This window comes from Chanodichthys erythropterus, chromosome 20 (assembly GCF_024489055.1).
Source record: "Chanodichthys erythropterus isolate Z2021 chromosome 20, ASM2448905v1, whole genome shotgun sequence".
NCBI lineage: Eukaryota > Metazoa > Chordata > Actinopteri > Cypriniformes > Xenocyprididae > Chanodichthys > Chanodichthys erythropterus.
In genome coordinates, this window is record NC_090240.1 from 26,784,197 (window position 1) to 26,798,215 (window position 14,019).

A 14,019-nucleotide genomic window follows, 5' to 3' on the forward strand; every position below is an offset into this window, starting at 1 on the left:
AATGGAGGAACAGAAGTCTCTCAGGTTTCATTAAAAATATCTTTTCTGTATTTCGAAGATGACGGAAAGTCATATGGGTTTGGAACAACATGAGAGTTAGTAGATGATGGCAGAATTCTCATTTTTGGGTGAACTATCCTTTAGTAATTTTTCTAGCGACAGTTGGAAAATGTGGTTGTTAGATGTTGCCCATCTGTGTAAAAGCCCTTTCAGGAGTTACACCTAAAAAACAAACACAAAAGGTTTTGAAACCTCCATCGGTGTAATGGTTGAGAAGATGTGAAAGCTTTTAAACCAGCTATATGTATGGAGATAGCTAACAGCTGTCATCAGGAACTGCTCTGTTGACAGGTGATAACAAAACCTGATGCTTCTGATGCTAATAGTCATACAATAAATGGAGTTTGCCTCTAAGTGCAAGTAGAAGCAGAACTAATCCTGTTACATGGCCATGACAAAGCAGAGACAACAGGAGAGGAAACCAGAGGGGGTGGAGATGAAGTGATGCTGAATAAGGCTGACACTGTGAAGATGAGGCCCTGAAAATGGAAGTCCATTAGTGTCTCTCCATCCTCCCCAGCAATGCATTTCAGTTGAGCTTCAGTGTGCGGACCGCAGATCCACAGATCTCAGCCTGCAATAAACACTATTTTCAGTGCAGGGCTTGGACGTATCAATCTATCAGTTTGAACGTACACAGATACCTGTTCTGCTGCAGCAGGACATGGAGATCCGAGAGCAATGGGGGTGGAGGGTGGAAAGAGAATGAACAAGAGAAGCGAGAGAGAGAGGGAGGTTAGGAAGGAATGGAAGGAGAGAGAAGGAATTCTGGTACAGCTTGCCGCATTGTCAAGGACACACCAAGGGGAGATGGCGAGAGAGAGTGAGAGTGAGTGAGTTGGGTGGGGGGGAGAAGGAGGGGGGTGTTTGAAAAGCAAGAGATTCTTTAAAGCGAATGGATGCGGGCATGGCTACTCAGCAGTTTTTCTTAAAGGGACAGTTCATCTAGAAATGAAAATCTTGTCTTCATTTGTTCACCCTCCTGTTGTTCTAAACCTGTATGACATTTTTTCTTCTGTTGAACACAAAAGGAGAAATTTTGAAGATGTGCTGGTCGCTCTTTTCCATGCAGTTACAATGAATGGGGACTGGAACTTTAGAGCTTCAAAATAGACACAAATGTATCAAGAGTGGTTCGTTTGACGTTTGCTGTACATTATGAAGTGTTAAGAAGTCATACAATTGCTTTGTGAGAAACAGACTGTAATGTATTGATTTGGATTTATTCATCAAACTCTCCAAAAAGATTATTTTAAAACAAACGATTCCTTCACAATTCAGCTGCTTTTCTCATGAATGTGCCAAGAAGACTAGAAAGATTTTCAATGAAAAATCACTTTCAGAAATTCTTTTTCTCTCACCATTCTATCACATGACTTCAAAAAGACTTTGAAGATAGTGCATGATTTGTATGGACACTTTAGAATACTTTTATTGTGCTTTTGTGTCCTTGTTGAAGCTTGAAAGGTCCCCATTCATTGTACTTTAATGGAAAAGAGAGACGAAAATTTCTTTAAAAAATATCTCTTTTTGTGTTTCACAGAAGATATAAAGGTGCGTGAATAATTTTCGGTAAAATTTTACAATAAGGTCTCAGTTTTTAACATTAGTGAATGCATTAGATAACACACAATGACCAATATTTCTTAAGGTGAAACACTGCAGGTGAATAGGGTAAAAAAAAAAAATTAACTAATAGTTATAGTTAAAGGCCCAGTTTCACAGACAGGGTTTAGTCTAAGTCAGGATTAGACCTTAGTTCATTTAGGATATTTAAATAGCTTTTATAAATGTACACTAGAAAAAAAAAAAACATTACTGGTGTTCATCTTGAGTCAAAACAATGGCACTGACATATTTTAAGATATTTCAGTACAAGTTGCTTTCAGTTAAAACAGCTCTAACATGCATTTTAGTCTAGGACTAGCTTAAGCCAGGGGAATATGTTATGTTTAAATATGCAAATGAGGCATTATTTACTTAAAAAATGTGCTAATGTGCATACATTTCTAGTACAAAAATCTGAACATTGGATTAAGTCAGTTTCAGAATTATTGTTTAATTTTTTTTACATTTAAGAGTCTAAGTTTACAGAGGGTATTTTAGATATCTCTTTTTATCACTCCATAATTCAGAAAATACTGTGAACACTCAGAAAAAAATAAATTTTCGCAACTTTTCTTTGAAATATACGGAGCCCTGGGCATGACATGCAGGAAAAAAATAGTAAGCTAAATCGTGCGCACGATTTACTATTTCGTTCCCTCAATTTATAAATCATGAAATAGTAATGAAATAGTAAAGCATGCACGCATTTTAGTAAATCGAGGGAACAAATTATTAAGTCGTACGCATAATTTAGTAAATCGTCTGCACGATTAAATGTTTTTTTCTTGCATTTCATGTGCAGGGTTCCATACAAATAAAATGTATATAATCTGGCAAATTATATATGTACAAATCCCTCTGTAAAGACCTTCACAGTATAGATTGGAATAAAACTGCAAAGTTTGGTGTATGTAAGTGCTTCTGAAGTGGAGATATATGGCTCAGTGTAGGAGAAAAAACTAATTTTGAGAAAATGGCCTTTAAAAATATGTATTGTAATCGAAATCTATTGACACAAATTGATAAAGTGCCAAAAAATAAATGCTTAAAGGTGGGTTGTAGATGTTTTCTTATTACTAGTCGGGGAAAAAACACTGTATTAAAACTAGAAGTCAAAAAGCCCAAAATCTCAACATTGAAAAAAACAGCATTTTAGCCTGTAGTGTCTTGCCTTAAAACATGTATTAATCTTTGTTAATGTTATTAAAATTACATTAATTTAATAACACCACACTGTAAAAAATCAAAAGTTGAGAAAATTAAAAAGTTTAAGGCAACAAACTTCAGCAGATTTTTTAATGTTTTCTCAACTTGTTGTATTCAGTTTATACAACAAAAAGTTGAGAAAACTCAAAAATCTGGTGAAGTTTGTTGAAAAATCTTTTAGTATATGATCATGAAATTATCATTAAGATAAATAAAGGCTGTCAAAATTGTGTTCTTTGTAAGTTCAGGTTAACTAATGTGAATAAATGGAACACTGTTGTATAGTGTTACCGCTTGAGTTTGTCATCTTCATTCATCCTGACTCTCTCTCTCTCTCTCTCTCTCTCTCTCTTTTTTTCACTCATACATCCACTTCTCATTTAGAGCGTTGTATAATCATGCATTCAGTAATGGTAATAGCAAGGTTTAGTGCTGAGTGCGGGTATGGAGTGACTGCGATCAGTGTATAACCCTCAGGTGCTCTTGCCAACAGTTGACCTGATGCTCTGACTCAGTCATGGTATACATACCAGCCCATACATTTCTCCCTTGTCCACTTAAAGTATTTTCTGGTTGGATTGTCCTGTCCTTATATGTCCCTGAAGCATGTTCACGGCACACACACATGCACATTCATAGACTGACGTCAATAGTGCCTCATTCAGCTGAGCTGTAATGCTGGGTTTCACTCCGGGTGATTCTACTGACTTCAAAACTGACTGAAAATATAATGAATTTTCTCTCCAGCTCTAAAAGACTCACTGTCTGCAAAAACAGCTTTCACGGCAGACCAATCAAAAATCTATTATAAGTTTCGCATGGACTGCACCGAATCAGTGACATCATCTGTAGCTGGGCGAAAAGGTGCCCGAAGACAGGAAGTTGAAGTATGGCACTATTTGTGCTTGATGTCTTCATCGCCATGGAAACTGCACAAATCTATGAAAGAGTGAAAGAGAGAGTAAGAGAAAGACTCAGAAAGACTGAAAGACATAGATGGCTATGGAAAGAGGAAGTGGGGGGGTTGGCACATTATATGCAGTGTGTCTCATGTCTTCATATCTATTTCTCGTCATGCTTCCTGTCTTCTCTCAACCCCTCATTCTATATAGGAGCCTTTTGAAATGAGCAGAAATATGCGATTAATTATTTACATCAGAAATTCAATATATGTGGCTCAGTCTGACTCGCATCTCATCTTACTTTGGAACAATTTGCTTTAACAAACCGTTACGTTATAATACATTTGCGCTTGGGTCATTACTGTCAGTTGGTTATGTTCTGTTGTATCGTACACACATGTGGTATTAGTGACCCTCATTTGAATCTTTCAGATTGTAAGATGGCTAAATGTGTTTTTGAAATGCGTGGTGATAATTAGGAAAGGGAGGCAGTGCATGTTATTAAAGGTGTCAATTAGCTCCATGGTGTATTTAAAGCTAGTGTGTGTGTTTTTGTGTGAAATGGTATTGGAGTTGTTCACAGTAGGAACCTGAACTCTTGGATTAACACTGAAAACTAGGGCAGCATGATTCTCTGTGATACTTTTTTTTTGCAGAAAAGCACCAATATGTTAAAAAGTGGTGACTTTGGGAACAGCATTTTTACATTTTCTTGAGCTGACTGTAGCTCTAACCTAAACAGTTGTATATTCAATATTCACTTGAACCTGCAAATCGTTGGAAACTAAACAAGTAGTTTACTTTTTATACATTAGTTCAGCTGCATCTTTCCCACTACATTTATTCATGTATTTAGTGACCAATATGCAGTGGGTATGGAAAGTATTCAGACCCCCTTAAATTTTTCACTCTTTGTTATATTGCAGCCATTTGCTAAAATCATTCAATCAAGTTCATTTTTTTTCCTCATTAATGTACACACAGCACCCCATATTGACGGAAAAACACAGAATTGTTGACATTTTTGCAGATTTATTAAAAAAGAAAAACTGAAATATTTCATGGTCCTAAGTATTCAGACCCTTTGCTGTGACATTCATATATTTAACTCAGGTGCTGTCAATTTCTTCTGATCATCCTTGGGATGGTTCTACACCTTCATTTGAGTCCAGCTGTGTTTGATTATACTGATTGGACTTGATTAGGAAAGCCACACACCTGTCTATATAAGACCTTACAGCTCACAGTGCATGTCAGAGCAAATGAGAATCATGATGTCAAAGGAACTGCCTGAAGAGCTCAGAGACAGAATTGTGGCAAGGCACAGATCTGGCCAAGGTTACAAAAAAATTTCTGCTGCACTTAAGGTTCCTAAGAGCACAGTGGCCTCCATAATCCTTAAATAGAAGACGTTTGGGATGACCAGAACCCTTTCTAGAGCTGGCTGTTCGGCCAAACTGAGTTATCGGGGGAGAAGAGCCATGGTGAGAGAGGTAAAGAAGAACCCAAAGATCACTGTGGCTGAGCTCCAGAGATGCAGTTGGGAGAAAGTTGTAGAAAGTCAACCATCACTGCAGCCCTCCACCAGTCGGGGCTTTATGGCAGAGTGGCCTGACGGAAGCCTCTCCTCAGTGCAAGACACATGAAAGCCTGCATGGAGTTTGCTAAACACCTGAAGGACTCCAAGATGGTGATCCAATAAGATTCTCTGGTCTGATGAGACCAATATAGAACTTTTTGGCCTTAATTCTAAGCGGTATGTGTGGAGAAAACCAGGCACTGCTCATCACCTGTCCAATACAGTCCCAACAGTGAAGCATGGTGGTGGCAGCATCATGCTGTAGGGGTGTTTTTCAGCTGCAGGGACAGGACGACTGGTTGCAAATGAGGGAAAGATGAATGCGGCCAAGTACAGGGATATCCTGGACGAAAACCTTCTCCAGAGTGCTCAGGACCTCAGACTGGGCCGAATGTTTACCTTCCAACAAGACAATGACCCTAAGCACACAGCTAAAATAATGAAAGAGTGGCTTCACAACAACTCTGTGACTGTTCTTGAATGGCCCAGCCAGAGCCCTGACTTAAACCTAATTGAGCATCTCTGGAGAGACCTAAAAATGGCTGTCCACCAACTTTTACCATCCAACCTGACAGAACTGGAGAGGATCTGCAAGGAGGAATGGCAGAGGATCCCCAAATCCAGGTGTGAAAAACTTGTTGCATCTTTCCCAAAAAGACTCATGGCTGTATTAGATCAAAAGGGTGCTTCTACTAAATACTGGGCAAAGGGTCTGAATACTTAGGACCATGTGATATTTCAGTTTTTCTTTTTTAATAAATCTGCAAAAATGATTTTAGCAAATGGCTGCAATATAACAAAGAGTGAAAAATTTAAGGGGGTCTGAATAGTTTCTGTACCCACTGTATGTTAGCTAATATGTTGACTTTTTTTTCTTGACATTTTGAAAAGCACCCTTAGTTTACATGACGGAAACTCGTGTGTCAAATCCGTACCTACTTATATCTAAGTAAAAATTGTTAGGTAGTTTCATTTTAGTCCTTATGATTTGCTGTCCAACATTCAAATGCCCCCCTCTAAATATAAGCTAAAATACTTACATTATATATGCTGTAATTATGACAAAACTGATTGTTTTCAAACCTTCTTATTAACAGAAATTTATATATTAAATTAATGACACACAATTCGTTTTGTGATTCCACAAGTTTCAAGACCTGTATGTTCTAACTAAAACTATAGTTACTGATTTTCAGTTATTAGTTATTGATTTAGTAGTTTTTAATATTGTTTTTATAATTTTGATTTAGATTAGTTATATTATTTTAATATATGAAACTTTTTAATTTAAGTACTTTTAAGTCATCTTAGTTGGCCCTGACCCCCTGGTTGAGGACCACTGCTTTAAAGGCTGGAATACACTACACAAATTTTGCCCCAATTTTAATCTGGAGGAGCCGGTTGTAGTGCTATTTGTCGAAAATTCAGATCCAGTCTGCAGATTTGAGTCGACAGATTTCACAGAAAATTGCTTTGTGTACGATGGGCACAGACTCCGAGGATATCAAACATGTTTAATATTTTGAGTCGATTTTAGAAAACAAATTGTTTTAATTTGTCATGTGCCTTCTTTCAATGAAGCGAATGTTTCTTTGTAGTTTGTTGCATTCAGAGCGACTTGAAAGACTGTTTTTCCTCTGGAACCATTTTCAGAGTCTCTAAGTGCCTTGTGTTTTAAAATATGTTTATATTTTAAAGTCATTATTGTAGTTAACATTCACATTTAACATTTAGCCTATTTTTTAAACCATGGAGATTATTAATTCCAATAAATAGGAATGCCCTTTTCTCAGATGGTATAAAGGGATATATCTGTCATTAGGGAAATATCAAGGATTTATTTATCAGTAAAACTTTACAGTGCCCTTGTCAAAAGACTTTAGCTTGGTCCAAAGATGCTTCTTGCCAAAAGACATTAGGGTTAGAGACTGTTAAAATCCAGACTGCGAGGCTGCAGACAGCTAACACAAACATATCATTCTGAATGGCCTTTTAAAAGCAATGTGTCCTGCACTGGGTGAAGTTGAATGCACAGGATGCTTTGAAACTCTGCAGGAAAGTCCCAGGCCCTGTGAAGAGAGCGGCACACTAAGGTCCTCTGTGGCAGTGTTGTTGCAATCTGGGACGCGGAGTGCCTGAGAAAAACTTGTTGTCCCGATTCGGTATCTGCGGTTAGATGATATGTTGTCAGGCTATATGTCAGTATCATTATTCTAATGTTATTTTCGTAACTTGTTACGAAATAAAAAGTCACCTAAAAAAAAACAAAAAACGTTCCTGTCCTGTCAGCCATTTTACTGTGCTCGTAGTGTGCACTCTTCAGTTGCATGCGCAAATGCAATGGTGCACACTGTCTATTACTTCATAAAGCGCAAGAGAAACTACAAGCATGGAACGTTACATTGTCAATTAGTAAGTTATGAAAAAAGTAAAGTACCAATAAATCACATAACTGGTACAGTGGTGTGATGGCTGGGAAGGATTTGCATGCAGGTATGATGTTCATTCTTTTCATCAGGATCAGTTTGCATGTTTCATTAACGGTTCATGTTAGTATTGTGTATTTACAATGGCATGTATTGTTTCTGTAACCCCAAAATGTCACTTTATTTTCAATTTGTATTATTATGTAAATTTTTAAATTACTGTCTGTGGTGGCCAACTGACCAACTTTATTTGATTAACAAAAACTAGGGACTGGGGCTATTTAATAGCCTTACCATAAACTGTTTATTCATCATTATTAGTCATATTCGTACAGTAATATACTACAGTACTAATATAATACACACCACTTATGTGTGTCAACACTATATACAGTATATATATATATATATATATATATATATATATATATATATATATATATATATATATATATATATATATATATATATATATATATATATATATATATATATATAATTCCTAAAAAAGTGGGTCGTGACTTAATGAGCATGGGAAAATGTGGGTCCCGTGGTCAAACCAGTTGAGCACCACTGCTCTATGGTACAATATATCCTACTCATTAGTCTCAGGCTGAATGTCTGATGCATAGGGAAAACAAAATTGGAAACACTTCAGGAGTTTCAAAGTCATCATCTGATAGGATACATTTTTACAGGATTTCCAGGAGACATGTGTTGCGTTCTTTAATGGTTCACCTGGAAACAAAGCCGCTATGAGGCCAAACCCCCTCATGGAAGAAAAAAGCCATCATGTTTACAACTGTAACAATTAGCATTTATCAGGATCAGCTACATGCTGGATTTTCAAAAGTGTGTGTAGTTTACAGCATAGACTTATTAAAATTCATCCAAGAGTTTTAGATGGCAATCTGTTATTGTAGGGACATCGAAATTACGTTTTCATGCCCATAACCATGACACTGAACAAAACAAACTGTGATTGGTTGCTACATGTCAGTCAGAGGGCCTCAGGGCAGTCGTTGGCCAATGAAAGCAGCTATGGAGTCCAGACTGCCAACCGTCTGAAAGTCTGGCTACACAAAACTATTGACCCTGGTTTGACTCTTCTTCCTTTCCTTTCAGGTTTGTCAGATAACCCAGCAGATATGGAGAAGCGCAGACAGGCATTTGGACAAAACTTCATACCCCCGAAAAAGCCCAAGACCTTCCTTCAGCTGGTGTGGGAGGCATTACAGGACGTCACCCTCATCATCCTGGAGATTGCAGCCATCATCTCCCTCGGCCTGTCCTTCTATCAGCCACCCGGACACGAGGCTGAGGGTGAGAGAGAGAGGGAAACTAGACAGAGAGAGAAAGACAGGGATGTTAGAGGGATGAGGTGTGTAGAGGAAGGGAGTTAAAGGGATGGTGTGGATCGAGGGAGGAGGGAATGACGGATAGAGAGTGGGAGGGAAGAGAGAGAGAACTGAATCAAGGGAGTGTGGGAGGAATAAGGTGAGAATGAAGGTGAGAAAATGGACTGAGAAAAGAGGATGTCAAGCAGGAATGTAGAAAGAGAGAAAACAAGAGGGAGGAGTTTAAGGGTGCTGGGGGAAAATAAACAGTACAAGATGTTGCTTTGTGGAAAGAATTCTGAAAGTTTTATTCAATTACGTAATGAGTGCTGCATAATGTGAACGTCAATTCTGCATAAGGAAGGGATAATGTACAACAGGCCGATCATTATAAAATAAAAAATAAACCCTGGCAGGATGATCACATCTCTGAAGAAGTCGGTTTTTTAATTACTGTACATTATCCCATTAATTACATGGCTGTTTACCAATTAAATGAATAAAGGGATATTAAATATTGATTTGAATTGAAATTTATTTGATCAATAAATACAGTAAAACAGTAATATTGTGTAATATTTTTACAATTCTAAATGTAATTATTTCCTGTGATGTCAAAGCTGAATTTTCAGCATCATTACTCCAGTCTTCAGTGTCACATGATCCTTCAGAAATCATTCTAATATGCTGTTTTGCTGCACAAGAAACATTTCTTACTATTATCATAATGTTGAAATCAGTTGTGCTGCTTAATCATTGAGCTGAAAGAAGGCGGCAAACTCGCATTGGTATAAAAAGAGACAATTTGTTGCTTCTGTAATATATCTAATGTTAAAAATGTTTAAAATATATTTTATGCCTTTGATATAATGTTTAAAAGACATTAATTACCATATTTCGATGAGGAAGAATAAATACGCAAAGTGGTTTTCTAATAATTAGGCACTAAAAACAGTGCCCATAAATAGTTTTGGGGTCCATGTAGAATAGGAATAGGATCAACAGTAGTTTGGTGCTATGACCAAAGATGAAATATTTATTATATATTCATTTATTATATAGTTATCATACCAAAATATTTGTCTGCTCAGTACTGCTATTGATCAATCAGAATCAAGTATACCAGACAGCCATGAAATAGCGACCTTAACCCTCTGCAGGTTGTGGGAACGTGTCAGGAGGAGCTGAAGACGAGGGAGAGGCAGAGGCCGGATGGATTGAAGGTGCAGCCATCCTGCTATCCGTCATTTGTGTGGTGCTGGTGACCGCTTTCAACGACTGGAGTAAAGAGAAGCAGTTCCGGGGACTGCAGAGTCGCATCGAGCTGGAGCAGCGATTCGCTGTGGTGCGCAATGGGAACGTCATCCAGATCCCCGTTGCTGAGATGGTGGTGGGGGACATGGCACAGGTCAAATATGGTGAGTTTCCTGTTCTGCTGAGCCCAGAGAATGGAATGAATGCTGAGATTAGGCTTAACTCATCTAATATATGAGGAAGGTGTGGATTAACACAGAAGGATTTTTAGAGTAATGTTTACATGTCCACAAATCACAATGGAAACTCATTTGTTGATAATGTAGCATTATAATACAGCATTATTGGTAGGAATGCTTTTTATGATATTAAGGATGCCCCGTTGATCACGTCATATTTATTTGTCCTACTTTCATTTCCTCTCTCAGGTGACCTCCTACCTGCTGATGGGATCCTGATTCAGGCAAATGACCTTAAAATCGACGAAAGCTCTTTAACCGGTGAATCAGACCATGTGCGGAAGTCAGCCGACAAGGACCCCATGCTTCTCTCTGGTAAGCGTGCATACATGTGTGGGTCATAGATGTTGCTAGACCCTATTTAATAGGAGATTCAGCATCTCAGCCCCCTGAAAAATCACCTGTGATGGTGTGATCTGCAAGATATCTTACGGAATTTCACCATGATTCTTCTCCGTATCCAAGTTAGAAAACTTGGTAACACTTTGTTATGGGGAACACATATTCACTATTAACTACGACTTTTGCCTCAATAAACTCTTAATTTACTGCTTATTAATAGTTAGTAAGGTAGTCGTTGTAGTGTTTTAAGGATTAGCTCACTTTAAAATTGCTTTTACTCACCCTCAAGTTCTCTCTGTTCTGTAAAGCCACTCTGAGATGCTGAAATATCATATCATGAGCTGCACACATGTTTAAACTGTATATGTATGTTTAATATTTTTTTTAATTTAATAATAGCTACTGTAAAAATAGTAATTGTTATTGTGCTGCAGGGATGAGGTTAAATTCCCTCAAGATTTTCCTATGGGTTTTTATAATGGGGCTTTTCAATTTACGATTTTTTCAATTTGTTATGATACTCAGGCGTTTTACTCTACAACATAAAACTATCGAAAACATGAATTTTGAAGCTGTTATGTTTATTTTTTAAAAATGTATGTTAAGTAACTAGATCAGGACTAATAAGTAACTAGATAAGAACATTTGCAGTGTGAGTTTACATTACAAAAAGTATCGTCAAGTTATGTTGGATGTCACAGACCTTATTTTACTCATAAATTGAAAAACCCCATTATAAAAACCTATAGGATAAAGGATGGTTCACACACACAAAAAAAGTCATTTTAAGCTTTTTAAAATATTTAGATGCCCTCACTTTACAAAATCACAATTCTAGAATAATTCATTCTTTCCAAGCTAGCTATTTAAGTTTTTCTTAATATCGCTATATGCTGTACTGTATGTCACAGAAAATATTGGAATGTTTCTTTCGAATATTGTGCTGCCCTAGTTCCAATGACATTTCTAAATAAAGTTAATCCAAATAAATCACCATTACTGATGTACATCTTACTGACAGACGCAATTTTATTGATTATTTTAAAAATTGTCAATCACACAATCTCTTGTGACCTTGAGTCACTTGGATTGATTGAACTGCTTACAGCATCTTTAAGTAGGCAATAAGGTACTCAAGGCTGTGCTGTATCGTGAATAAGTCACGGCTGAAGGGCGTTATTAGGGACGACACAAAGCCATTAGATGGCAACAAAGACTGTCTTTATGAATGTGTCACTCAGTAGCAAAGACTTTTACACTGAACTGAGACTGAATTGTTGTGAACACGGAACAAGACGCAACTGACAAATGCTTTGACTAGCGCTGTCAGTCATGGGAAAACCCCTTAACTGTTAAAAGGACAAGATAATACATCGGACATTTAAACAGATTTTGTATTATGAACATAGAACTGACCTTAAGGAAAATGCTAAATGCAGTTCGCTCATTCGATCTCTTTCTCACAATACTCTTCTACATAATACAGTAAGCTTCAATGAACAATATCAACTGAGAACATACAGTTTATGTTGCTAAGAGTGGTTGCTATGGGTGTGGTGATACACAGAACTGTTGGGTGAAGCAGTCATAGCCATGTTTTATCGTGAATAAAACACAGCTCTTGACCAATCAGCATCAAGAACAGGAACTAACCGGCTGATACCTATAATTCTACGAGAATGGGGAAATCCACACCACAGCTATAACAATAACAATTGTTGGAATCACTTTCAGAATGATTATTTTTCTCCAGCTGATGAATGATAAACACATTGACCACCAATCATAATCCATCCTGTTTTAAAGAGCTTGTGCATTTAAAGTGGCAGGCGACATAATTGCAGCTTGCACTATAAACAGAATGTTACCGTGTGTTGATGTGGATGCTAATATAGTTATCTTTATTAGGAGCCTTTTATGCTGATAGCAAAGAAGTCACTGTGCAATAAAAGTGATGAAATGACATAAGTAAAATCATTGTTTAAAGGTTGATGCCCATCACTCTACTTGAGACTGGTCAGCCTTTCATGAAAAGTGCATGAAGTGGCTTTGTATTCTGCTCTCGGCTGTGCTCCTTCAGCTGTCAGTCAGCGGGCACAAAGCATGCTCGGAGCATCCGCATTCTGTGTGTCAGAATAACTGAGATGCTGCAGTGGCATCCAGATGTTGTTAATTAGATCTGAGAATCTCTGTTTCCTGCTGTGAGCACTGGTGCATGCCATATCCCTTCCTTCATGCTATTCTTAGACACTTGGGATGATAACTCCATTCTCTTTATGAGGCTGTCCTGCTCTACTGATGATATTATTGAATAATATCCCAATGATGTTTTTGTGAAGTTGATGTATGGAGGCTGTTGTTGTGTGCGGTCTGGTGTCTGCGTAAGTCAAATGCAAAAGGTAAACTCCAGCAGACCAGCTTGTCTGTATTTGTAGATGTATAGTCACTGTATAAAATAAATTGTTGAGAAAATGTGAAAATGATCAAGGAAAATATGAACTGCCTTTATTAACACTTAATTAACCAATTTGAACTTGTTCATTAAATGTAAAATGTCTCATTCAGCCAGCTGATTCTTGTTAAGGTGATTATTGTTCAGAAAAAAAAAAAAAAAAGGTTTTCTTGCAAAGTAACCTTGAGCTTTAAAAAAATTATATAAACTAAGCTAAATTATTATGATTATTTTTAACAACTTCTAAAGCTCTAGGCCACTTCACAGGAAAATGTTAATTTTATTTATTTATTATTCAGTTATTATTTTTTAATAATAAAACAATTTCATTATTATAGAAAATTAAAATTTTCTTGTCAAGCGACCTTGCGTTTTGAAAAAATGCTATTTAAATTTAAATATTGCTATTATTATTATACTAAATTGTAATTTTGAAAAAAGCTACACAAATTAAACTCTTGCTATTGTTGTCAATAATAACAGTAATATTTCATGTATATAGCTTGAGGTTGTTTTACATGAAAAGTATTTATTAGTATTGTTTTTTAATAATTTAGACATTATTATTATTATTATTTTAATAATTATTGTCCTTTCACAACCCAGTATATTTA

The 14,019-nt window shown here is 36.8% G+C and overlaps 1 protein-coding gene across 3 annotated transcripts in view; it reads left to right on the top strand.

Moving 5' to 3' along the window:
• Window positions 1–14,019, top strand: part of atp2b3b (ATPase plasma membrane Ca2+ transporting 3b) — a 54,314-nt gene that overhangs the window by 6,888 nt on the left and 33,407 nt on the right. For all 3 annotated transcript variants that reach the window (XM_067370433.1, XM_067370434.1, XM_067370435.1), the window contains exons 2-4: window positions 8,907–9,104; window positions 10,279–10,536; window positions 10,801–10,926. In XM_067370433.1, the coding sequence (XP_067226534.1) occupies window positions 8,907–9,104; window positions 10,279–10,536; window positions 10,801–10,926 (582 nt within the window). The remainder of the gene's footprint in view (window positions 1–8,906; window positions 9,105–10,278; window positions 10,537–10,800; window positions 10,927–14,019) is intronic.